This window comes from Lotus japonicus, chromosome 3 (assembly GCF_012489685.1).
Source record: "Lotus japonicus ecotype B-129 chromosome 3, LjGifu_v1.2".
In the NCBI taxonomy this organism is placed as follows: Eukaryota; Viridiplantae; Streptophyta; class Magnoliopsida; order Fabales; family Fabaceae; genus Lotus; species Lotus japonicus.
This window is the reverse complement of record NC_080043.1, coordinates 83,099,553-83,125,072: the sequence shown is the minus strand read 5'-3', so window position 1 is coordinate 83,125,072 and position 25,520 is coordinate 83,099,553. Positions and strand designations below refer to the sequence as shown.

At 37.3% G+C, this 25,520-nt stretch overlaps 3 protein-coding genes across 11 annotated transcripts; 2 read left to right on the top strand and 1 right to left on the bottom strand.

Moving 5' to 3' along the window:
• Positions 1-307: 307 nt before the first annotated feature.
• Positions 308-11,547, top strand: LOC130746535 (disease resistance protein RPV1-like). 8 transcript variants are annotated; one of them, XM_057599200.1, is made up of 13 exons: positions 308-540; positions 620-721; positions 4,587-5,063; positions 6,219-7,299; positions 7,384-7,692; positions 7,775-9,194; positions 9,448-9,590; positions 9,748-9,852; positions 10,069-10,125; positions 10,204-10,306; positions 10,601-10,650; positions 10,734-10,793; positions 11,211-11,547. In XM_057599200.1, the coding sequence occupies exons 2-7, from the start codon at positions 690-692 to the stop codon at positions 9,462-9,464; spliced, it is 3,336 nt and encodes a 1,111-aa protein (XP_057455183.1). In that variant the 5' UTR covers positions 308-540; positions 620-689; the 3' UTR covers positions 9,465-9,590; positions 9,748-9,852; positions 10,069-10,125; positions 10,204-10,306; positions 10,601-10,650; positions 10,734-10,793; positions 11,211-11,547. The 8 variants fall into 8 exon arrangements, with proteins under 8 accessions (XP_057455183.1, XP_057455185.1, XP_057455186.1 ...); XM_057599202.1 differs by having other exon boundaries at positions 10,062-10,125; XM_057599203.1 differs by lacking the exon at positions 10,069-10,125 and having other exon boundaries at positions 10,235-10,306.
• Positions 11,548-12,351: 804 nt separating this feature from the next.
• Positions 12,352-16,224, top strand: LOC130746539 (coatomer subunit zeta-2-like). 2 transcript variants are annotated; one of them, XM_057599208.1, is made up of 7 exons: positions 12,352-12,473; positions 13,256-13,415; positions 14,425-14,572; positions 14,667-14,744; positions 14,828-14,912; positions 15,363-15,441; positions 15,995-16,224. In XM_057599208.1, exons 1-6 carry the CDS (start codon positions 12,462-12,464, stop codon positions 15,420-15,422), a joined length of 543 nt encoding a protein of 180 aa, XP_057455191.1. In that variant the 5' UTR covers positions 12,352-12,461; the 3' UTR covers positions 15,423-15,441; positions 15,995-16,224. The 2 variants fall into 2 exon arrangements, with proteins under 2 accessions (XP_057455191.1, XP_057455190.1); XM_057599207.1 differs by lacking the exon at positions 15,995-16,224 and having other exon boundaries at positions 15,363-15,732.
• Positions 16,225-17,688: 1,464 nt separating this feature from the next.
• On the bottom strand, positions 17,689-23,986 carry LOC130746533 (disease resistance-like protein DSC1). Its single transcript, XM_057599189.1, has 6 exons — positions 23,426-23,986; positions 21,339-22,422; positions 20,943-21,251; positions 19,239-20,852; positions 18,982-19,174; positions 17,689-18,904 (listed from the first exon to the last, which is right to left on the bottom strand). Exons 1-6 carry the CDS (start codon positions 23,914-23,916, stop codon positions 18,081-18,083), a joined length of 4,515 nt encoding a protein of 1,504 aa, XP_057455172.1. The 5' UTR covers positions 23,917-23,986; the 3' UTR covers positions 17,689-18,080.
• Positions 23,987-25,520: the final 1,534 nt, after the last annotated feature.

The following is a 25,520-nucleotide window of genomic DNA, read 5'->3' as shown; positions in this document are numbered from 1 at the left end:
GTCTCATCATAATTTTTACTATGATAATTGTGACTTTATTAATTTTCTTTATCTTTTTATTGCTTAAATTTAACACTACTTTATTTTTACGGTAATTTTACACTACTTAAATCAACCTTCACTCACTAATTTCGGGCACCCGGAATAAGAAAATGTTGTCTTAACATCTCTTCACCTTACACTTTTTTACAAAATGTAAGAAAAATAGAAGAGAAATAAATAAATGATGTGATAAATTAATGTAATAAATTTAGATAAAAGAGATAAGAAAAATAATTTTCTTTATAACCAAGAATCGAAACATTTCCTTTTCATAAAAAAAAAGAATGGAAACATTTCCCATCTCTCCCTGTCTCCGATTCCCTCTTCTCCTAGCCATGGTCGAGAGCTCCGATGGCAGCCGAATCCGTCACTTCGGCGAGGGTAAATTAAAACCACTCTGGAAGCCACCACCTCTGTTCCCCCTCTCTCACCCTGCCGCGACCAAAACGAAGCACCACCGCCCCTGTTTCACACTCTCGTCGTGGTCATCTTCGTCTTGTACTGTCATTTTCACACTCTTTGATTGTTGTTCAATTAGCTCCAAGAATATGCTCATAAGGTCCCTTGTTATGTGTAGGAAGTAATGGAACCCTTGTGCTTGCTGTTTGGATTCAGTTTAAGAGTACCGGGACTAAAGTTAGAGACCTATGGACCCCGGGGACTTGCTCTGGAGAATTAGGTAAGGGAGACAGATTTTCTTTGATTAACATGAATTAGGATTCTTAACTATATCATGCCTTAAATAGCAATTTATTTTTTGTGCTCTTGGATTTGATTGTGCATTGTTTGGTTGCTTAAGATTTTGATGTGTTTTTACTTTTTATTATTAACATTGATTTGGGATATTACTATATTTGGTTGTTATGTTTGTGTATTTGCTGAAACATTATTAGATTCTTTGATTTTTAGTATGAAGTATGGAATGATTCAAATAAAAATGGACTTATGGCTGCAAAACCAAAGACCAATGCTCTCTGACTTAAATGAATACGGGGTGAACTATGGGTTACACACCTTGAACTATGTGATGATCAATGACTTATGCCCGAGAGTAGCTATTGAGTAGAAAAGAGAAATAAGCCACGGGATTTCGTTATTCAACATTTCATCGAAATAGAATTACTAATTGTATGTTGATTCAGAGTAATAAGGACACATGTGATTTATTCATGCATCATTAGGGTGTCTTGGATGCCGGTGTATTCCGGGCAGGATGCTCATTTAGGCCATTGGTGGCAGATGGGAAATCTAGGGGCGATTGTTTATAAACGGGTTGCTATGTGATGTGTGAGGGTTTATATAATAGTGTTGGGGCGCTAAGTTTGAGGATCTCGAGGGCTAGAGTATCCCCATGATGGGTTGATTATGAATGGATTGACCAACAGTCCTTGATCACGATACCTCTGGTCGGGCTCAACTGTTCCGACAAGTCCTAACGGTTTTCAGGTCGGGATCATAAGTTCCGAAGTGAATTCTGGAATTGTTTTCGATGGCTTCCTGAGTTTGTTGGGATCGGGCCCACATGCATAGTGTCCACTATTGAGGAGAAGAACAGTTGGTGATCGGAATTGGAGGTGGAACCATCTGCATAACATACACAAAACATCCATTGCATATATGTACATTATGACCTTTGTGTGTATTGTAATTTATGAAACAACTTGATCCTTGGAATTAGAATTGAATATCCAACAATTGAAATAGCATATGGAAGTTAGCTAAGTTGAAACGTTTTAATTATTGAACGTTTGTCTCATCCTTATGTGGTTATATTTCAGGATAAGGATTGTGAAAGATTAGGTTGTGTCACTTTCTCAAAGCATCAAAGCTATTGAGCTATTGTAGTCTTTGATGAATCTAAGACTTATGAGCATCTCTTTTACTTAGGGTTTTTTTGGCGTAGAACTTTGGATTGTAATGTGTAATGCAATTCTCTGTGTTGTAATAGGGTGTCACACCTTCAACATTCTGAAGAAGTGAAGAAGCTTACTCTTCGGCTCAATGAGTTTGAGTAGGAAAATAAAAGGCTGACCTCGAACATCGAGACTCTTCGTTCTGAGGTCACCCTATACAAAACTTTTGTGAACGAGCTGAAGTCCAAGTACGCCGAAGTCGAGGAAAAGGCAACCTCCCTTTCCAAATCTTGAGTGGAGAAAGAAACCATAATGTCTCGTCTGCAACAAGAAAGAGACTCCAAGGTTGAGGAAGCTTCCAACCTCTACACCGAAAATGAGGAAACTCGCTCCCTCCTCCAAACCGAGAGGGACAACAACGCCAAGCTTCAAGCTAAACTGGAAAGTTTGGGTAACATGATTTGCATTCGTGATAATGCTCTTGTTGATGGCTTCAACATACCTTTTGCATAATGTTTTTGATCATTTTCCATTTTGAACCCCGACTTGAAGATTGAAGGGATTGCCAGCGACGAGGTTGTTTGAGACAGAATGATTGGCGAACTAAAGATTGGCTTGTTCTTCCCATGCGTCAATCTTCTCAAGAACCCATAGTGCTTATTAGGGTTTTAAATTTTTCTCGATCTGCACTCAACAATGTACTTTAAATCTTTTGCGCTTTTGACATTTCTTTTCCTGTTTCAATTTAAGAAAACAATTGTTATTTTTTAATAGAACTAATTTTGACCATTTGTAATTGTGCCTTTACCAATTTGTTTTGCTTTTCGGCATTTTCTCTTGAATTGCATCGACAAATGCTTTACTTTTGCAAGTTGAAGCGCTTAATTGCATTGTACATTAGTCAATAATCACATATATTTGAAATTAATAATGTGAGCTTTGTACTTGTTGTCCTTAGCTCCTCTTTCTATGACTGAGACTTGTATCTCTTATCAGGTTGCTTATGTCCATTTTCACTGAGACAAGCAAGACTGTATTCCTTAATGGATTACTCTGCTTCTCGCTCGATGGATTGCATCCCTTATCGGGTTGCTAATGTTCAGTTTTTGCCGAGACGAGCAAGGTTGTATTCCTTAACGGATTACTATGCTTCTCGCTTGGTGGACTTCATCCATTATGGGGTTGCTTATGTCCAGTCTTCACCGAGACAACCAAGACTGTAATCCTTTACGAATTACTTTGCTTCTCGCTTGGTGGATTGCATTCCTTATCGAGTTTCTTCTATTCAGTTTTCACTGAGACGAGCAAGGTTGTATTTCTTAATAAAATATTTTGCTTCTCTCTCGATGGATTGCATCCCTTGTCAGGTTGCTTATGGCCGGTGTTTGTCGAGATGAGCAAAGACTGTATTCCTTAATGAAGAACTTTGCTTCTCTCTTGGTGGACTACATCCCTTATCGGGTCGCTTATGTCTAGTCTTCGCCAAGACGAGCAAGACTATATTCCTTAACGCATTACTTTGCTTCTCACTTAAATGGTGATTGGTGAACTATGTTCCTTTCATGATGGCTTGCGCCTGTATAGTTTTATATGCGAGTACAATAAACAAAAACATGAAATTTCAGGTAACTCCTCGTCCACTTTATTGAATTCAAACATTTAAGTCAGAATTGAAACAGATAGTAAGCGCACAAAAAAATACGCAACTTGCAAAAAGTAAACTTTAGGAAATTCAAATGAAACTTAAGATCCATGTTGCTGGCGATGTGAAAAGACTTCTTAAGGGGAGCTGACAAATAGGATGTCCTACTGGTTAACTGTATATAAGTTACTCAAGATTAATCTTAGTAAAATCACCATAGGTGGTCCAATAATATTTTTACATGTGTTTTATAAAATTTTAGTTGATTACACATGTTAAAATATTGTTGAGTCATATAAGATTAGAGTGATTTTAAGCCTTGTGTAATAAAAAAAATCGTTAAAGAAAATCAAACTCATCAATGTCCAATTTTATCAGTGTCGTCAGAGTCAGTCAGCGAAATTAAGCAACAAAAACTATTTACCTCGTATAATTTGGGTAGGTAGAGAAGAAGTCAATGAAGACGGCGTGGAAAACTTTAAAAAATTTAAGCAACAAAATTGAGACTGAATTGGCCCTTATTATATATAGGCATATATAAGAAGACCTGTTTGTTTCACTCTTTCTTTACAGTAACAGTGGCAATGTCGTCTTCTTCTTCTTCTTCCGGCCAGTGTGTCTTCCCCAAAAAAGAGAAGAAATAAGTGTTAAATGTGATATCTGATATGATGTGATAATAAAAGAGAAAAAAAGGTGTTTCAAATATGCACTATGAAGTGGTACATGATAACATGAATCAGAGTTGTTTCTTATCATTGAGGGTGTGGGTGAATGTGTTGTGAGGCCTGGAATAAAAGGAAAAAGGTGAGGTATGTGTGTGCATGTGAGTGGTAAGGGAAAAAGAAAAAAGAAAAAGATGGTTTGACAATCATTCTATGGAGACCCACATTTCAAATTTTCAATTATAGAGATATAATAGAAGATAGAAGATTGAGAAATATCATATAAATCCATCCTATGTTAGTTACTTAAAGAACACACTCCTTCTTTCTTTCTTTCTTTCTCATTTTCTCTATACTAACAGTGGCTATGTCTTCTTTTTCTTCCAGTGTGGCTTCCCCAAAAAAGTTCGATGTTTTCATTAGTTTCAGGGGTGAGGACACCCGAGATAACTTCACAAGCCATCTCCATGCTGCTCTCAGAGACAAGAATATCGTAACCTACATAGATGATCAGCTTAAAAGAGGAGATGATGTTGGACTAGAGCTTGAAAAGGTAATCAAGAACTCGCTGATGTCTGTTGTGGTGTTCTCAGAAAGATACGCAACTTCAAAGTGGTGTTTGCAAGAATTGGTCATGATAACGAAATGCAGAAGAGACGAGGGACAGGTTGTTCTTCCAGTGTTCTACAAAACAAATCCAACCGACGTGCGGAATCAGACAGGGAGTTATCAGAAACCATTTGAAGAATATGATCAAGCTGCAGCCGCTGGTGAAATTATAACCGATCAAGACAAAGTGGGTAGGTGGAGAGCTGCTCTCTCTGAAGCAGCCAATATATCTGGATGGGACTCAAGTACCCACAAGTAAGTAACCAAATTCACTCTTTTTTCTCTCTCCTTATACACTTTGATCTGGTTTTAGTGGTTTGACCAAGATTCAAGTAGCTAGATAAGATAATTTTTTTTTTGAAAGAACTAAGATAAGATATAATTTTTATAATGTTCTTCAGAAGAAAAAATAATCAATCTAGAGTAACACAAATCCAGCCTAGGCCGACGGATCATCTCATCCCCGGATGCGCAAACTATAACTCATCCTCAATAAATGAGGGCGACTATAACTCCCACTTGAGTTAAAGGCGTTGTCCCAATTCATAAATCAATCATGACACCCAATTAATACCATTATTGCGCTTTGAAACCCTTAGAAAACCCAGCAACCCAAGAGACAAAGTAAGCCTTTATAAGGGGACTTTGGCCCAACACCTGGGGCATATTCACTCTAATGCTAATTCAGGAATTGAGCTTGGAGATTTACCCTCTCAGCTTGGGACCCCCAAAGTTTAGAGAGAACATCTCACAAGTATCAGGCGACATTCAAAACTACATTACACTCAAAATCATCTAGAGGGAAATGAATCCTAAATTTTTTAAACATGGTATCACACACATAGATAAGAGAAAAAGAATCAGGTTCAGAGGCATCCGTGTAAATTCACTTGTCGTCCTCGCATGGCGTGGCAAGAACAACCCCTCATCTTCCTTACTTATCGTTCACGAAACACAGTAAGGATCTCCACATATTCCATCGACCCTTCTTCTATTGAGCAAGAAACTTTCTTTTGCGTCGGATTCCGACATGATGCAAGATCGCTACAAAGCAAAAGTGGTAGGGTTAAGGGTAGTTTCGAATGGCGAAGACAAAGAGCCGAAGGTAGGGTCACTGGAACACAAGCTAGAAAACCCCGCAGAGACAAAATCCCCACCCACATATTAATTTTTTAATTATTAATTATATATCTGTCATTTAAATTTTAATTAAAAATAACGTGGTTAATGTTACGCTAGCTCTGACCTACCACTAGGCAAGGTCAACGGAGCTCTAACGCAGGGATAAAAAGAAAAAGATTTCAATTAGAGACGAAAATTGAACTAACAATTTAATAGTTAACCATTAAGTTTTTAGCTTCTGACAATTTGAATCATTTCTTTAGTCTTATTAATTCCTTTATTTGACAGGGACGATTCTCAAGTCATACAGAACATTGTCAACGATGCTTTGCAAAAGCTGCTCCTGAGGTACCCTAATAAACTAGAAGGCCTTGTTGGAATTGAGAAACACTGTACAGATATTGGGTATATCCTGGGAAAAGTTGGAAGAATTGGAATTTGGGGGATGGGAGGTATAGGTAAGACAACCATTGCTAAAGCCATGTTTGCCAAACACTTCCCTCAATATGACAGTGTGTGCTTCTTGGAAAACGTAAGAGAAGAGTCACAGAAGCACGGGCTAGCATATATCCGAGATAAGCTTCTCTTTGAGCTACTGAAGGAACAAGTTACAGCATCCAATATTTCTGGATCCACATTCGTGAAGAGAAGGCTCAGTAGCAGGAAAGTTTTCATTGTGATTGATGATGTGGACAGTTTTGAGCAATTAGAATATTTGTGTGAAGAATTCAGTGACTTGGGACAAGGTAGCGGTCTCATTGTAACAACAAGAGATAAACATTTGCTTCATGGAAGAGTTGAAAAGATATATGAGGTTGAGAAGTGGAACTTACAAAAATCGCTTGTGCTCTTCAGCTTAGCAGCCTTCAAGAAAAGCAAGCCTGAAAAGGGTTACGAGGATCTCTCCCGAAGGGCAGTTGAATATGCAGGAGGCGTTCCATTAGCTTTAAAAGTTTTGGGTTCACATTTTCGTTCCAGAGAAACTCAGTTCTGGGAATCTGAGTTGAATTACTTGGAGAGCAAGAAGGAGCCCCTTAAGAAAATTCAAGAAGTGTTAAAGGTGAGCTATAATGGATTAGAAAGGAGGGATCTGCAGTCAATATTTCTGGACATTGCTTTCTTTTTCAAAGATGAAAATAAAGATTCCGTCATAAAGATACTAGATGCTTGTGGTTTTAATGCTATTAGTGGAATAGAAATGCTTAAAGATAAAGCTCTTATAAGTATTTCAAACAGCAATATTATAGAAATGCATGACTTGCTACAAGAAATGGGTTTCGATATAGTTCGTAAAGACGTGACAGACCCTGGAAGACGTAGCCGATTGAGGGATATTGAGGAAGTTAATAATGCACTTCAAAATGACGAGGTAAGAAAAGATACGCTAGACGTGTTTTCAATTAGAAATCATGGCGAATTTGCTACCTGATTTACTTATTTGCTGTCTTGACAGGTCCTTCCTGAAGTTGAAGGAATAAAGTTAGATTTGTCTCAGGCAGTAAACTTGCAGTTGAGTGATGACTTATTCAACAGGATGCCTAATTTAAGATTTCTTAGTTTATATGTCCCTGTGGGTAAGCAGAGATCAGCTGAAGTGCACTTCTATCCCGGACTCCTCCATAGGCAAGGTTCTGCTGGATTGAAGTATCTTGAGTGGAGTGGATACCCTTCAAAGTCTCTTCCACCAAATTTTTGTGCTAAGTTTCTTGTTGAGATTCGCATGCCACACAGCCATGTTAAAGAACTTTGGCAGGGGACGCAGGTAAAGATTCACATTTTCCTGTATGCTTACATTTTCAGCTCAACTGAAAATATGAGATGACATTCCTTTTGAATTTGTGCAGGATCTTGTGAATTTAGAGACAATTGACCTGAGTGAATGCAAACAGTTGGTGAAGCTCCCTGATTTGTCTAAAGCATCAAAACTCAAATGGGTTCATCTCTCCGGTTGTGAAAGTTTGTGTTTAGTTCATCTTTCATCTGTGGACACACTAGTTACTTTGATACTGGATAGGTGCAAAAAACTGAAGAGTCTTAAAATTGAAAAGCATTTAAGCGATCTGCAGAACCTCAAAGTGGAGAACTGTTTCAGCCTCAAGGAATTTTCAGTGTCGTCCGATTCAATTCAATCGTTGGATTTAAGCAAAACAGGTGTCAAAAAATTGTACTCGTCAATCGGTCGGCTAAGCAAGCTTGTGTCCCTCAATCTAAATGGTTTGAGACTGCAGAATATTCCTAACGAGTTATCAGGCCTGACTTCTCTTGGGGCGCTATTCATTTCTAACTGCGGAGCAGTTGACAAAGAGAAGGTGCATGTCCTATGTGCTAGCTTACGATCCTTACGATTTCTATATCTGATTAATTGTTATAAGTTGTTTGAACTCCCGGACAACATAAGTGCCTTGTCATCACTTTGTGAATTGAGGCTCGATGGAAGCAGTGTGAAGAAGTTACCTACAAGTATCAAGCTTCTTGAAAATCTGGAGGTTCTCTCCTTAAACTATTGTAGGAAGCTTCAGTTTCTACCTCAGCTTCCACTGTTCATCCAAGAGCTTCGTATCATCAACTGTACCTCATTAGTGGCGGTATCTACTTTAAAGACCTTTGCAATCCAGATGAAGGGAAAGCAGAAAGACATTTCGTTTATGAATGGAATGAAACTGAATGAACATTCGCTCCTCCGGATTATGGCAGACGCCGTGTTTACAATGAAGAGTGCTGCATTCCACCGTGTATATGTAAAAAGGTTTGGTTTCGATACTTACAATGACCATTATAACAGAGTTAGAGTTTGTCTACCTGCTGGAAACAGTGTCCCAGAGCTAGGGCCGTTGGCATATCGAACCACAGGGTCCTCAATTACCATTAGAAATCCTAGACCTTCGTCCAACTGGTTTGGCACCATTTATTCTGTGGTTCTTTCTCCATCCGCTGGAATCAAGGGGCATTGTGCTAAAATCAAATGCCGAATCTATGGGAGAGTTGGTGTTTCGGGACAGAGGAGATGGAAGACTTCATCATTGTATGACAAAGACATAGGGGAGTTCAATTCAGATCATGTTTTTGTATGGGAAGGTTCAAGTCCGCATGTTTTTACTCACAATGATGAAAACATTGATTTTGTGTTCTCCGTTACAACTGAAACTGGGGAAGATGATGAACTAATCAAAATAAAAGAGTGTGGGGTTCAACTAACATGTTTCTCAGATTCTGAGCTTCACAGATTCTTACAGGAAACACTAGACTTGAAACCGCAGTTATCAGGTATGACCCTACTATATTAAATTTTGAATTTTCAAGTTTTCATAAATTGATATAATTTAATCATATTTATTTGAAATGGTTATTTATATGTTTTACGACTTCGGTACACTCATGATTAAAAATGATTTAAATTAATTTTATTGATGATGTGAATTGTTTACATCGAGTTTGAGAGTGAACAAATCGTGTCTATAGCGTTTCTTCTTTTTTCATTCATGGTGGTTGTTAAACACTCACTAAATAGTAAATACAGGCATGCAACTAAGGTAAAAGATGAACTAATCGTGTCCATGTGTTGCTGAACTGAGGCAACACTATACTATCGAAACTGCGAGAGGAGGACATAGATTTGTGTCTGACAGTGGTTCTGAGCTTCTTCCAAATATCACAATTGAGGTTTGTTTCCATTGACTATTTCATATGCTATGTCATTTATTGATGTTTCATTTTTCATTTCTCCTCTTTTTGGTATTAAGTATGTGAGTTTAAGCTGTGATTTGGGCGGTTGCAAGATGCAATATTCATAAGTTGACTCTGAAAATCTTTATTGCAGAGTTACCCATTTTTTGTTCTGATGGGGTCTGCCCTGAGGGAAACCTGAATTAGGGGCAATATGACCTCTTATGTGGGGTTTATACGTCTGTTTTTGCTATGTTAGGTACAGTTCTAGAACACGCCTTAAGAACATATAATATTCTTTTAGCTGATTATTGTCACTTTATGTATGCCTTACTTTTGATTAAGTGCATAGAATTGATAAAAAACATCATACCAAGAATTGTTGCTGCACACTGAATTATTCACAGGGTATTTATGGTTAACTATATATATTAATAATGTTTTAAGAATTCTGATTAGTATTCTTAGTTTTTAGATTGAAATTTCAGCATCACTTGCCATTGGCATTGTTTCTGCGTGAGTTAAGCATTTTGTAAGTGTATTTGATCTGATTTTTACCATTGTTGAGATCTTTTTTTTTGCAGTTTGCATTTTTTTTATAAGCTTGCAGTTTGCATGTTTCCTCTTCTGAATCTTCACAGGTTATGGATCAAGCTATGGAGAATGGCCTTATTTTCATTGATGGTTCTGGACCGACATACATTACTGCCACCGTAAGTGCCATGTTCATAACAATATCCTTCTTTCCCAAGCTCATATTGTTTGCCGAAAGCCATTATATTTTAGAAACTTTCTATTTAAGTTCATCATGGTAGAGATGAATTTATCCCATGAATACATCCTCATCGATACCAATTTGATTAAGTAATCTAGAATGGGATTAAGGATGGACAATTTAGCTTTGATTATCTTCTTTACTATGAAATTAGTTTATTAGTTATTACTACTATGGAATTAATGCATTTGTATTCAGCTGAATCTTTTCTTTACTGTTTGGAATCAATAAGGTTGCGACGATGATGATGGCCACAAAAATATGGTCTGCAAGCTTATAAAGGTAGGACATATATGTTTTCAATTTCTTACCACTTGGAAAGTTATAGCGCAGTTTAGTATTAGCTTTATGGTTGAATGTTGCAGGTAGAGCCAAAGAATCCGAATAAGGGAATGGTGGCAGATCTATGAAATAGCTATGCGATGGTTAGTCTCTAACTTCTTATTGTCTGAGTGAAGAACGTATTGCTTTTGTGTTCTCCTACCTTGAAAACAAAATTACTTTTCTTTTAATCATATATATTTCCCCATTTCAATAGTTGATAAGTCATGGATGATGGATGATATTACTTATTTGGGTACTTGCCAATCACTGTTAGAAATAATTGCTTTTGTCAGTTATGTTTCTTGCTTAAAGTGTTTTTAGAAGTCTGTTACAAAGTAAAGTGTCTTTACGGACTGTTACAAAGTAAAATTTCTTTAAGAGTCCGTTAGAAAGTCTAATGTTATTACTTATTACACTTTATTAGGAATTATTGAGTAAGCTTACATCTTGATATAATTGAAGTTTGCTTAATGTGTTTTCTACTGCACATCCTGATTTTTGTAACGTGTTTTCTACAGGAGGGAAAAGAAGAGAAGAATGTCAGACTTTGCACTGACTTTTGCATAAGATAACCATAGATAAAAGAAGGTCGGATAAGAAGAGCATGCTTTGAGTAAGAAGAGTGAGAGAATGAAGGAAGATTAAAATCTTCAAAGGAGTATAAAAAGACTCTGAGCACTTGATTTCTTTTATGTTGAGCATTGATTTAATTTGTAACTGACTTGATTTCTTTTATCTTACTTTTCAAGTTACTTGAGTACTCTTAATCTTCTCTATTGACATTGGTGTGTTATTTTTTCGGCTCCCCATAATGGCACTTTGTAGGGTTTTATTTACTTTTAATGTTTTTCGTCATTCGTGAGTACTAAGTACTTTATGTGATAAGAATAACGATGGTGCTTACATATGGTTCGATGCTCATTTGCGACAATGATATCAACAACTCTAATAGTATTGTAAATGTAACTTACAAAAAAAAAAATCACAATGTCATATGAGTAAGTTTATTGCATCTTTATATACAAAATTCCAATAACATTTCAATCCATTAAATCAAATTATACTCATGTAAGCATCTTTTGCCTTCAATTCCCTAAGTTTCATCATTGTATTTAAGTTTTCACATTTAATAAACAAAAGTTAGATCTCAGGAAACTAACTATTATAATTTCATTTTCTAATATTTCAGGAAAATCATCAAAACACACTGATCACAAAAAAAACCTTACAAATTTATGTTTTCTTAAATTAATTTTGTCTTTTTAATCCATAAATATATCTTTTAATAAACATATAAAAACTCACATAATGAAAAAATTGCATGGTAAAAATAAATAAATAGCCCCGTGTAAAAATACTTTTTTTGGTACATCGGAAAGAAAAATTATACTCGTCAGAAATCGATCTCTGGACCTCCGCCTACCCAACCCTTATGTCCCCCAATGCCTACCACTTGAACTATCATACGATGACATCCGTGTAAAAATACTAGTAAGAATGATAAAGAAACTTAATTATAGCCATTACAAAATTCGAGGATTTAACTTTGTTTAATGTTCAAAAAAAAAACTTTGTTTAAGAAATTATTTGAAGACAAAAATGATAAAATCAATAGAAAACATGAAAGAGAAAATAAGCCAAATTGAGGGACCTATTTAAGTAGCGTGTTTCCTATTTGCCCTTTACCAATTGGTCCTTCTTTTCACAGATCTTCCAACTTCAAACTGCGAGCTTCTTCTTCTCCTCTCTTCTCTTCAATCTTCTCAGATATGGCATCGAATGTGAGTCCTTTTCACTTTCTACTCTTTTTCAACTTCTTCTTCTCATCGTTGATATCATCATCGTGCTTTCATAGCAAAACAGTATAGATCCATTGCGAAATTTGAAACTTCGATCTTCGTTTCTGTTCTAATGGGATCCGTAGTGACCCGGCATCGAAGTTGAGATATTTCCATTGATATAGGAACTGGGTTTCAATCAAGTTCGTTTTTTGATGGCTGGATCATCTGATTTGGAGTTTGCATAACGATGCACCTCTGAATGGGTGTTTAAATCTTAGATCAAATCGATTAATGGCTGGGATTTTGAATGAGTTTTCTTCATCAATTTTTTATTGCATTGTACTTTCTAGTTGTAACAAGATCTGATGATTAGGGATAATTGAATGAACTAGAAATTGTATGTTAACTCTACCAAATGAAGTGATGCCATGTTTAAAATATGTTATTTGATCTGGGAGATTTATGCTTTTGTTTAATGTTGCAATGCCAAATGATTGAATTATCAGCAGTTATTGCTGATATTGCGTCGTAGTTGGAAGTGGGTGCTAATAAAAAGAAAAATGTTTCGATGCCAAATAAGTTTTGTTTTCTTTTGAATTGCGGGTGAAGCTGAATGCTGTGTGCATTTAGCTTCGATTTTTATTTTATATTTACTGTTTTGCCAATTTTAGAGAGAGTGAGAGCAGGGAGGGGTTGGAGCTTCTAATATATGTGCAGGGTATTTGTGATCAATGAATTGAGTCCTCCTTTCGTGACTTGTTGCTATTTTGTTCCATCTGTAGGGCCAGTGTCCTTCGATAAAAAATATTCTTCTTTTAGATTCTGAAGGGAAGCGTGTGGCGGTCAAGTATTACTCAGATGACTGGCCAACAAACAATTCAAAGTTAGCTTTCGAGAAGTTTGTATTCAGTAAGACTCTTAAGACAAATGCTCGGACAGAAGGTAAGCAGCAGAGTTTGACAAGCACATCACAATATGAAGTCACTTAGTTTTATATTGGGTGCTTGTGTCCTAGGCGTGGTGGCTATAGCAATTTAACATGATCCTTGACGTAATGGATGTAATTGTGTTTATATGTTATTCTACCATGCATAAACCTTTTATTTATAGGCATTCATGCTTTGTAGTTCTATTTACTTGCACTTTAGAGCTAATTATTAACCTCATTAAAAAAAGTCATAATGTTGCCTTGGAGTTGGATTAATAACTACATTGAAGAGTTTCTGGAACTTCTTTTCTATAACATGGACGAAGGTAGATCTTGTGTTTCTCGTGGTCTCATCAGTTGGTGTCTTGCATCAATATGAAAAATAGTTGAGTGAAGTCTTTTGAAACAATAATATGAGCCAGCATTTCTGCCTGGTGTGCATTACAAGTTTAGAAATGCATTGGATCATTATTTACTTCAGCCGTGCATTCCTCTCTGACATTGCCTGACAGTTCAAAGGCCTCCATATAATATTCAAACATCCTTGTTTGTTAGCATATTAGCAAAAAAGTAATGCTTGAAAAAGCCTGTGTTTGAATGTATCAAAATTTTCAGGTCAGCTATAGTACTAAACATGTAATATTTTGTTTTGTCCCTTTGATTTATATTTATATTAATTGATAAATAGTATTGTTCACTTGTAGTGGTAACAGTAGCCTGCTATACTGATTTCCAACTTTTTTTTTTGGGATAGGCTACTGATTTACAACTTACGATGGGAACACCCCTAAACCTTAGGCAGGGCCAGGAATATTTTTCCATAACTTGTACCAAATGTGGGAATTTTGTGTTCCCATGCTTACTTTCCCAGGAAAATTTCATGATATCTTAAAACAAACACACTCTTATAAGTTATATGTCTAACACTTATTAATGGTGTTATTTTTATCGCAGAAGTGCAAACTTTTATCAGCAGTATTGGTTATCATGTTTCTTTTAAAACTAATATATCGTTACATGCAGCTGAGGTAACACTACTTGAGAACAATATCATTATTTACAAATTTGTGCAAGACCTGCATTTCTTTGTCACTGGTGGTGATGATGAAAATGAACTCATTTTGGCATCAGTTCTTCAAGGTTTCTTTGATGCAGTCACCCTTCTGTTGAGGTAGTTTTGGTTGTATTATTCTATCTGGATTTAAAACCAGATGCTTCTTTACTCATCATGTTTTGTTTCGTTTATTACTTTCTGTGCCTTACAGGAGCAATGTTGACAAAAGAGAGGCACTTGAGAATTTGGACCTCATTCTTTTATGTCTTGACGAGATTGTTGACGGAGGGTGCGCATATATTTCTTTGCTTCAAATTGTCTTTTGTTTGCTGTATTCTTTTTCGTCAATAATAGTTAATTTTTTGCTTGAAGGATAATACTTGAAACAAATGGACCTCTTATTGCTGAAAAAGTGACCTCCCATAGCTTGGATGCTGATGCCCCCTTGTCAGAGCAGGTAATGCAACACTCTTTCAGCTTAGTTTCTGGTATTGATGTGTGCTTTTTTATATTTTAAAAAATTTGCCTGATAGAACATAGGTGCTACTGTAAGATTATTTGTCAAACTTACATAAGTTACATTACGCTTGATCAGTGTTATCAAATAGCGGCTATAGCGGCGCCATAGCTAGCGGATTTTTGGCTAATCGCGACGCCGGTATTGCCCGCTATAGCGCGCTATTTCCGCTATTCGCTGCCAAATAGCGGCTAAAATAGCGGATTTTTGGCTCACCGCGATGGTCCGCGATTTGATAACACTGCGCTTGATAGCAATTATGTAACAAACACTTTTGCTAGCCCAGTTTTGAATCACCTTTGACTTTTGATGGATCAAATAATTAAATTTTAGAATCACTATGAAATGTTTCTTGATCTTTAATCTGAAAGTGAGTTTCTGATGTTGCAGACTCTAACTCAAGCATGGGCTACAGCCAGAGAACATTTGACAAGAACCCTTTTAAAATGATGCTTGCATGCTCTAAAAGGTTCTACATATATTTGGGTAGTTAATTTCTGTTTGATTTTTAGAGTTGTTTCATCCACTTTTGTCGACAAACTGTCCATTTTAATTGGTATATTTCTCCATAGCAGTCATGAGATATTGAATCTAGTCTTTCACTAATATTTGGAATAGTTTGTGATGAATTCATCACTCCATTATGAGCATCATAACATTTTTGCTGACTAGGGTCTTCCTCTCTGCTTGTGCATCTGTTATTATTTAACAGATGTGCAGGGACAAGTTATGGATCCAAAATAAACAAGTGCTTTCTATTTGTTACAAGTTGAATGGTACGAATTCATAGAGAGAAAAAGGAAACAAAAACTAAAAGATTCTTAAATTATAAATATCTGACAGTGAAAGATATGAATTGCATTTAGCTCTTCGTACAGTTGTGCTTAACCTCATTTGATTCCTCAACTGAGATAGTCTATTGAGATATTAGTTCAATCTCTTATTCTCCTTCATTCTTTCACTCTTAAAATCTTTTTTATGAGATTGAAGTTTAACCATTCTCACTTCTGAGTCTTCTTCAGTTGTAGGATTTCTCATGCTTCATTGGCTGTTTTTGCTCTCATAATCTGTGCAAATATAGTTAGAGAAACTCCTCGTTGAATCATCCCAAGAACTCCAACATCTGGAATTTTCTTGTCTCAATTCTTGACGTTGTGTAATTGTATTTTTTGTTGTAATCGCTGGTTCTTCATATTCCATTTCGGATGTGTTCAAGACATTCAAAGAGGTCTTAATTCTTACAGCCCAAAAATCATTATCTCCTCTTATAAAGGAACTTGAGCATTACTGTAGATTGTACCATTGGATGTCTCGCTTCTTGTTTCTAACATATCTCAATTACAAAATAAATCATTAGTGATTTTTCAAAAAAAAATTAATTGGAATATTTTGTCATCCTTTTTTGCGGGTATGCCCTTCTGAATTTCATGGGCGTCGCCCTTCAAGTCCACAAATCACCCAGACATCGAGCCCTAATTATTAAGGTGACGAGTGTCTTCAAGAGTTCTTGTCATTTTCATCAAACTTATTTTAAATGGACCATGAAGCTAAATATATTTGCCTATCTTTATCATTACATTTGTTGCAAACTTGCAATACTAGAAATTGCATAAATAATCAAATACCAATAAATGTTCCTCTATTTAGCTCACCCTCTTGAACTAAAATCATGAAGCGCTTAATTAAACACTAAGGTGTCATTCATCTTCTACCTTTTCCAAGTTCTTAAACAAAGATGTAAATGGCACACCAAACTATACCTGAAAATTACTCTCCAACCTATTCCAATATTAGGATCCATAACCTTTTGGTGAGCTCTAGGATTGTCTTACTTACTCCTCCCCGATTCACCACCTATCAACTAACAAGAAGTACGTAAAAGGATTGAAACCGACAATTGGGCGTCACATTTTTTATCATTTCCTTTACAACCTAAACATCAAACAAAAATAACAAACTGAAACATACTTATATTCTCCCTCGTAAACTCAAACAATTTCTTGATATATCAATAGAGATTTACTTTTAAACTCACCTTTTTATTTTACTATATTCACACACAAAAATTAGATTCTCCAAAAAAAAATTCAATTGTATTATTATATCGTTTAACCGTTACAAGCTTTAACCTTAAATTGATCAGTTTTGATGGATGGGGGTGAAGGCACACGGTGAGAATACGAGGAGGAAGAGAAAATGTGAGAGAGCATTCAGAATTTAAGAGGATTGTCCAAAGTGTTGTAGAGAAAATTTAAGAAAGATGTTTGTTAGTTTTGAATATGTACTTTGTATTTTCCTGAGTAATTTAAGAGAGTTGTTCGTGTAGCCAGCGTGTAGAATAAATTGGAAGTGATTGAGCCACACAAGCTTGCTTAGACGACAGAATAATGAGTACAATTTTTTGACCCATATTTTGCTTAAATCCAATCTTTTAATTGAATCAGAAAAAACTTAAACAGTCATCAACATTGAACTCCTGCAAATTGCTTAAATACTTATCACTCATAAGAATCTCAGGTTTTTGCATACATCCAACACCTGTTAGAAATCTGGTTGTGATAATCCTGGATAAAGTCAAGAATTGTGAGTGTCCACTTTCCGAACAAATTATTTCGACCCTATAATTGCCTGGGTTCACGAAATCTTTGTTGGGATAATGCTTGACAATCAATCTGTTTCTTGGCACAAGAGAACAGATAAAGAAAGTAGAGAGATGTTGTGTTGTTCGAATTTCTGTTTCAGAATTCTGTTTCTGGTTTTCTGTTCTTTTTCCTTAGGCTGCAAGCAACCTTATATACAAGGTTGTGTTTGCACGAATGATCACAATTGTTCCGAAAAGTCACAATTTTCCAAACAATTTCAAACTAGGGTCATCAACGTTCAGGGGCTCCGCCCCTTGGACCCCGGTTCGTATTCGCGGTCAATTATGCGTTGGCTCACCGAGCGTGCACTCCGCACTAACCTGACTCGATTCCGAGTCTAACGCGTAATTGCATCAGCCTATAGTAGATCACATTACTACTAAAATACATTGATGATTCTAAAATCACCAACAACACCAAAGTATCTAGTATAACCACTGATAAAAGATGAATAAAATTGCTCGGTCTATGCCTCGGCCATTGGTTCTTTTGGAGGATCGACATGAAGGTCAGGCTTAGCAAAGCTGGAGATGAACTTGGCAAGTGTGGACTTCGACGCCTCAATTGTGGCTTGCGCAGCTGCAAAGTCCTTGGCCGATTGCGGATAAAAAAGGTTTATTTCATTAAGAGTAGCTGCACTACTTTTGGCGTCGACAGCCAAAGCCTTGGCTTCTTTCTTCCACTTCTTCTCCTCCTTGTTGTAGCTGACACTGGCATCCGCAAGTTTTTGCCTCTCGGCCTCCATTATATTTACCGCAAGTTTTAAAGCTGCGATTCTTTGATCAAACATATTGATGTCCACAACATTCTTCTCAATGGCCGCGACAAGCTCAGTTTTCTTTTGCTTTGCTTGCTTCACCGATTCAACCATCTTGGCCTTGTGGGCTGAAGCTCTGTCACGATCAGCCATAACCTTCACGGCTGAAGCAATTGTTGTCGGAAGCCGGCCAGCAACCGAGACTAATGAAGAGGTGCATTCCTTTACTTCTTCCGGCAGACTCGGTGTATTATTCAAATCAGACAAGCATTGGAGGATTTCAATGGAGCGACTTGGATCCGACGCCAAGGCAGTCAAGTCTTCGGCAATTAAATCTTGGAGCTGATGGGCCAATGCTAACGCATCAGCTTCGTGAGGGATATCTTTTGCTGAAGAAGATTGTATGGAAGCCAGAGAAAGTTTTTGGTTGCCAGAGAAGAGGCTATCGACATCAGCCAAGGGATCATCGTTGTCGTCAGAAGTCTCAGAATCTTCTTTTGTGGACTGCACAGGAGTCTCCTCAGCATGAACATCTGCAAAAGAAAAACGAAATGACTAAGTTGAAAATCCGAAATTAAAGAAGAAATACCACTAAGGTTAGACCTTATACCTTGAATTGGAAGATTAGTTTGTGCTGAAGCTTCAGTAGAGGTAGCAGGAGCCTCATCATCAGCATAGTTGACCGTCCTCTCCTGCTCTTTTTCAACATTATCAAAATAAACATTGTCGACGTCCACATCCTCCTCTTTGTTTACTTCTTCTCCTTCCTCATCATCATCATAGGAAGAGCAGTCAATTACTACCTACAAGGGAAACAAGTTAGTCGATAAATATGAGGTTAAAGGAAAATAAGAGAAAGCAGATTACCTTCGAGGAATTGGATCGTTGAGATTTGCCTTCTTCCTTCTCAATTAGTGTTAAAACTGCTTGACGACGTGATTCTAACTCTAGTTTCAATGAATCATCCAATTCAAGTCCATTTTCCAATGCATCGCATAAACTATTCAATGTCTCATTACCATCCTGCATCAAGTCCAATAACAATTTAAACTTCAATCCCAACTCCAACTTTAACTGCAGTTCCAAGTCGGCTGCTTCCCGTAAGAAATGGTGGAGCTCAGAATCTGAGATACAAATTAGGTTAACCCCACACGCTTTTATTTTGATCAGTTCATCCTCTTCCCCGCTATCAGTTGTAGCCAAGAACTCGAAACAACAAAGTTTTATACCAATGAAACTTGAACCATGCCATACAAAAACATGGTCTGAATTGCATTCCACGATGTCTTTGCCATAGGATGACGTTGCCATGTGTTTCCTCTGTCCAAAATCATCTATCGAGAAGATTCGGCATTTGACTTTAGCACCATGCTGCTTGATTCCAGGGGATGGAGAAAGAACCACAGAGTAAATGGTCATTAGCCAGTGAGACAAATGTCTCGCAGGAGGTTCAATGGTAATTGACGACCCTGTGGCCCGATATTCAAACGACACTTTCCCTGAACCTGAGGGGATACTGCTTCCAGGAAAGCAAACCACAACTTCGTTATAACTGTAACCGTGGTCAAAGAACCTAAACCTTCTTTCAAATTCATTGTGCAACACAGCACTCTTCATTGTAAACATGGTGTCTTCCATAATCTGAAGGAGCGAACATTCATTCAGCTTCGTTCCATTCATAAACGAAATGTTTTTCTCCCCTCCTATCATCTTGACTGAAAAGGTCTTCAAAGTGGACAGCGTCACTAATGAGGTACAGTTGGCGACACAAAGCTCTTTGATGAAAAATGGAAGCTCAGGTAGAAACTGAATCTTCCTACAATTCTCTAAGGAAAGAATCTTTAGCTGTTCCAGAAGCTTGATGCTTGTAGGCAACTTTTTCACACTGGTTCCATTGAGCCTTAAATCATGAAGTGATAACAAGGCACTGATGTTGTCGGGGAGTTCAAACAAGTTATCACAATCCGTCAGATGTAGCAATTTCAAGGATCGTAAGCTAGCACACAAGACATGTAGCTTCTCTTTGTTAACTACTCCACAGTTGGAAATAATTAGCTCCTTGAGAGACGTTAGGTATGATAACTCATCAGGAAGATTCTGCAGCCTCGAACCTTCTAGATTGAGCCACACAAGCTTGCTTAGACGACCGATTGACGAGTACAATTTTTTGACCCCTATCTTGCTTAAATCCAACCTCTTAATTGAATCAGACGACACTGAAAATTCCTCGAGGCTTGAACAGTCATCGACATTAAACTCCTGCAGATTGCTTAAATGCTTTTCACTTATAAGACTCTCCAGTTTTTTGCATCCATCCAGCATCAAAGTAACTAGTGTCTCCACAGATACAAGATGAATAACACACAAACTTTCACATTTGGACAGATAAACCCATTTGATTTTTGAGGCTTTAGACAAATCAGGAAGCTTCACCAACTGTTGGCATTCAATCAGGTCAATTGTCTCTAAATTCGCAAGATCCTACGGAAATTCAAAAGGAATGCCATCTCATATTACAGATGAGCCAAAAGATGTAATTAAGCATATAAGCAAATGAATGTTTATCTTTACCTGAGTCCCTTTCCAAAGTTCTTCAACATGGCTTTGCGGCATGCGAATCTCAACAAGAGACTTGGCACAAAAGTTGGATGGAAGAGACTTTGAAGGGTATCCACTCCACTCAAGGTACTTCAATCTAGCAGAATCTCGCATATGGAGGAGGCTAGAATAATAGTGCACTTTAGCTGATCTTTGCTTACCCGCGGGGACATATAATCTAAGAAGTCTTAAATTAGGCATCCTGTTGAATATGTCATCACTCAATTGCAAACCTGCTGCCTCTGACAAATCTAACGCTACTCCTTCAACTTCACGAGTTTCCTGGGAAGACAAGAAATAAGTAAATTAGGGTAGCAAATTCACCATGGTTTCTATCTAAAAACATGTTAAGTATGTCTTTTTTCTTACCTTGTCATTCTGAAGTACATTATGAACTTCTTCAATATCCCTCAATCGGCTACGTCTTCCAGGGTCTGTTATGCCTTTTCGAACTATATCGAAAGCCATGTCTCGTAGCAAGTCATGCATTTGTATAGTATTGATACTTGAAACACTTATAAGAGCTTTATCTTGAAGTATTTGTATTCCACTAATAGCATTAAAGCCACAAGCATTTAGTATCCTTATGACAAAATCTTTATTTTCATCTTTGAAAAAGAAAGCTATGTCCAGAAATATTTCCTGCTGCTCAGTCCTTTCTAATCCTTTATAGCTCACTTGTAACACTTCTTGAACTTTCTTTAGGGGTTCCTTCTTGCTCTCCAAGTAATTCAGTTCAGATTTCCAGAATTCAGGATCATTTCTGGAATGAAAATGTGAACCCAAAACTTTTAAAGCTAATGGAACACCTCCTGCATATTTAACTGCCCTTTGTGAGAGACCCTCATAACCCTTTTTAGGATTACTTTTCTGGAAGGCTGCTAAGCTGAAGAGCACAAGTGATTCTTGAAAGTTCCATTGCTTGACCTCATATATCTTGTCAACTCTTCCATTAAGCAAGTGTTTATCTCTTGTTGTTACAATGAGATTGCTACCTTGTCCCAAGTCCCTGAATTCTCCATACAAGTATTCTAATTGCTCAAAACTATCCACATCGTCAATCACAATGAAAACTTTTCTACTACTGAGCCTCCTCTTAATGAATGAGGATCCAGAAATATTGGATGTTGTAACTTGTTCCTTTAGCAGCTCAGAGAGAAGCTTATCACGGATGTACGGTAGTCCGTGCTTCTGTGATTCTTCTCTGACATTTTCCAAGAAGCATACACTGTCATATTGGGGGAAGTATTTGACAAATATGGCTTTAGCAATGGTAGACTTACCTATTCCCCCCATCCCCCAAATTCCAATTCTTCCAACTTTTCCCAGCACATATCCAATCTCTGTACAGTGTTCCTCAATTCCAACAAGGCCTTCTACTTTATTAGGGTACCTTAGGTGCAGCTTTTGTGAAACATCGTTTACAATGTTCCATATAACTTGAGAATCATCCCTGTCAAATAAAGGAATTGATAAGAAGACTAAAGAGATGATTCAAATTCCTACAAGTGGAGAAAACTTATGTAATAAACTATTAAATAAACTTATGTAATATCATATCATTTTAAAGAAGTATTTCAATAATAAAACATAATGCTTGTTGAGCGGTCCTTGCTAAAAAGTTATGATCACATAAGAAAGTTGACGTTTGTCTTAAGGATTGTTGGTTCTGAAAGAAGTTAACTCAACTTTCAAGTTTGTTAGAACTATCACTTACGGTTACATTTTCGGTTATTGATTAGTTTCTAGACTTCTTTTAGTTAGTTAAAGCTTTCTTAGAAGCTAACTTCACAGCTCAACTATAAAAGAGCATTTATCTGTAAACTCGCGGTTAATCTGAAATACAGATTCTTCATATTCTTCTACAAGAATTTTCTCTCTGCTTTCATCATGATGAATGATGATTTCTCTTGGGTGATGGATGATTATTAAAATCAGCTAACAAACAACAAAGCCAATTTTCTCTTTCAGACAATTGCTTAACAAAGAAACTATGCTCCTTAATAAAGATACATTCGGTGATTTAGACAACTCCAATTTTCAAAAATTAGGGAGCCTTTAGTTGTTAGCTAACATTTCTAACAACTAACATTTGCCTATAATAAAAAGGCAGCCTTTGGTTGGTGTAATCTTCTTCAAGCCAGTCTCCTCTTTCACCATATGGCATATGCAGGGTCCATGGAGGTGTAGGGATCTATGAAGGAGAATATTTCAAATCCATAGCCTCGGGGTGGGGATCGATTGAGATTAATTCCTTGTTGGGGTACAGATCTAAAATCAAAATTTCAACTTTCTGTTGTCATTAGCAAAGTCAACTAGTCATCTTTGTTGCAAATTTTTTTTCTTTAGAACAGCATGGAAAATTCAATCTTATCAAATTGAATCAAGCTGTCAAACCTTAGTTACCGATGGAAGTCTATATACAGAGAGAAAAGAAGAAGAATGAAAGTACTTACTTGTGGTTACTTGAGTCCCATCCAGATATATTGGCTGCATCATAGAGAGCAGCTCTCCAAGTACCAACTTTGTTCTGGTCGTCGTCTCTTTTGCTACTGGCGGCGGCGAGTCGATCATAGTCTTCAAATGGTTTCTGATAACTCCCTGTCTGCTTCCGTACGTCTGTTGGATTTGTTTTGTAGAAAACTGGAAGAACAACCTGTCCCTCTTCTCTTCTGCATTTCATTATCATGACCAGTTCTTGCAAACACCACTTTGATGTTGCGTATCTTTCTGAGAACACCACAACGGACAGGTACGAGTTCTTGATTGCTTTTTCAAGTGCTGGCCCAACATCATCTCCTCTTTTGAGCTGATCATCTATGTAGGCAACGATGTTCTTGTCTCTCAGAGCAGAATGGAGATGGCTGGTGAAGTTTTCTCGGGTGTCCTCACCCCTGAAGCTAATAAAAACATCGTACTTTTTGGGAGACAAACGAGAAGAAGACATGACTGCTGCTGCCTGCTAGTGTAAAGAAAGGAAGAACTGACAGGGGATTTATGCAAAACAAACTGCGGTATATATATACCAGGAATTTGGATTTGTCATTGATTCCGGTAGCCACTATTGACTATAGTTATTTGTCGGAACGAATAATGATATATTCACGCCTCACTTTCTCTTACAATTTTAACTACTCACTATAGTTATTTGTCGGAACGAATAATGATATGTTCACGCCTCACTTTCTCTTACATTTTTAGTAATAATATCTTTCACAGTTTCACACATCACTTTCTTTTCCATTTTATTTCCATCTGTTCTGTTGGGGAGAGTCACGGCGATGACCCATGGGCCAAGGCTGAGAGGAGACACCAAAGAGATCTTGGACACCACATCTTAACCCAAAACCTTAAGGCATTAGATTTATGGGTCACATCTCTTATAAACTCTCCCTCTCACCTTGACTTCTCCGATGTGGGACTTGACTCTAACACTTGATTCCAACAATCTCTCCCCCTCAAGTGTGAGTCCTTCAACCACATCACTCATGGTCCTCCCGTATGCGGAAGCTATCCACCTTGTACCGCCGTTCGCTGCTCAACGGAACTCGCTGCCTAGCCACACTGCTAGGAAGACTTTCGACACAAGGAGCCGTCATGGTCCCACCAACCATCGGCTCTGATACCACTTGTTGGGGATGTAAGATCAAGATTTGGTCATGTGGTACAACTCTATGTTTTGATGATAACAAGTATTTATTTGTGGATGAAAAACTATGATACTCTAATGTTTGTCTTGAGTGTTTTGACAAACAGGTTCTGATTCTTACACCAGAAGATATATTCATCAGAAGATCAGAGGATCTGAGGATCAGAAGATCTGAGGATCAGAGGATCAGAAGATCAGAGGATCAGAAGATCTGAAGACCAGAAGCTCTGAGGGACCAGAGGCTCTGAAGGTCCAGAAGCTCTGAAGGTTCAGAAGCAGAAGTAACGAAGGTCAGAGGATCCAAGCTTCCCTCTGACTCTGATCACCAAGCTTCACAAGTTCCAACACGAAGCATTCCTCTGATCAGAAGTCATTGGTTAAAGGCAAATGTCTCTATCAAGAAGTACAAGAGCAGTGTACTATTCTGAAAAGCCTACCTACCAAGGTTCAGCCACAGCAGGTTCTGGAAGTTCCAGAAATGCCCTCCAACGGTCATATTCTCTCAACAGAAATATCCTTTGCACCTTGGACTATAAAAGGCTGAAGAAAAGAAGAAAGCTAAGAGAGAGAAAAAAAAAAGAGCTGCAATACAAGAAAAGATTCAAGCATCTACTTTCTTCATCTATTCTTATTTAGTTTACACTCAGCTTATTTAGAAGCAAACCTTTGTAAACACCAACCTCAAACAGTTGTTTGATTTTCCTTAAGGGACCGGGTAGGTCAGTATCCTTAAGAAGACTAAGAGAGTGAATCTTAGTGGTGATTCCTTTAGGAGATCAAGGTTGATCGGATCCTAGAGAAAACTAAGAGAGTGAATCTTAGTGTGAGCTAAGTCAGTGTATTGTTAGTCACTTGTAGGTTTCAAGTGCAGTTGTAACAATTATCTGATTAGTGGATTGCCT

Bases quoted from the DNA above. Each gene is read 5' to 3' on its own strand.
- LOC130746535 (XM_057599196.1), top strand. From the start codon at position 690: ATGGACCCCGGGGACTTGCTCTGGAGAATTAG. The intron at 5,064-6,218 runs GTAAGTAACCAA...TTTATTTGACAG, and splicing joins TGGGACTCAAGTACCCACAA to GGACGATTCTCAAGTCATAC. The intron at 7,693-7,774 runs GTAAAGATTCAC...GAATTTGTGCAG, and splicing joins AACTTTGGCAGGGGACGCAG to GATCTTGTGAATTTAGAGAC.
- LOC130746539 (XM_057599208.1), top strand. The intron at 13,416-14,424 runs GTAAGCAGCAGA...CGTTACATGCAG, and splicing joins GACAAATGCTCGGACAGAAG to CTGAGGTAACACTACTTGAG. The intron at 14,573-14,666 runs GTAGTTTTGGTT...TGTGCCTTACAG, and splicing joins GCAGTCACCCTTCTGTTGAG to GAGCAATGTTGACAAAAGAG.
- LOC130746533 (XM_057599189.1), bottom strand. From the start codon at position 23,916: ATGTCTTCTTCTCGTTTGTCTCCCAAAAAGTACGATGTTTTTATTAGC. The intron at 21,252-21,338 runs GTAAGAAAAAAG...TTGTCTTCCCAG, and splicing joins ATGTACTTCAGAATGACAAG to GAAACTCGTGAAGTTGAAGG. The intron at 20,853-20,942 runs GTAAAGATAAAC...GAATTTCCGTAG, and splicing joins AACTTTGGAAAGGGACTCAG to GATCTTGCGAATTTAGAGAC.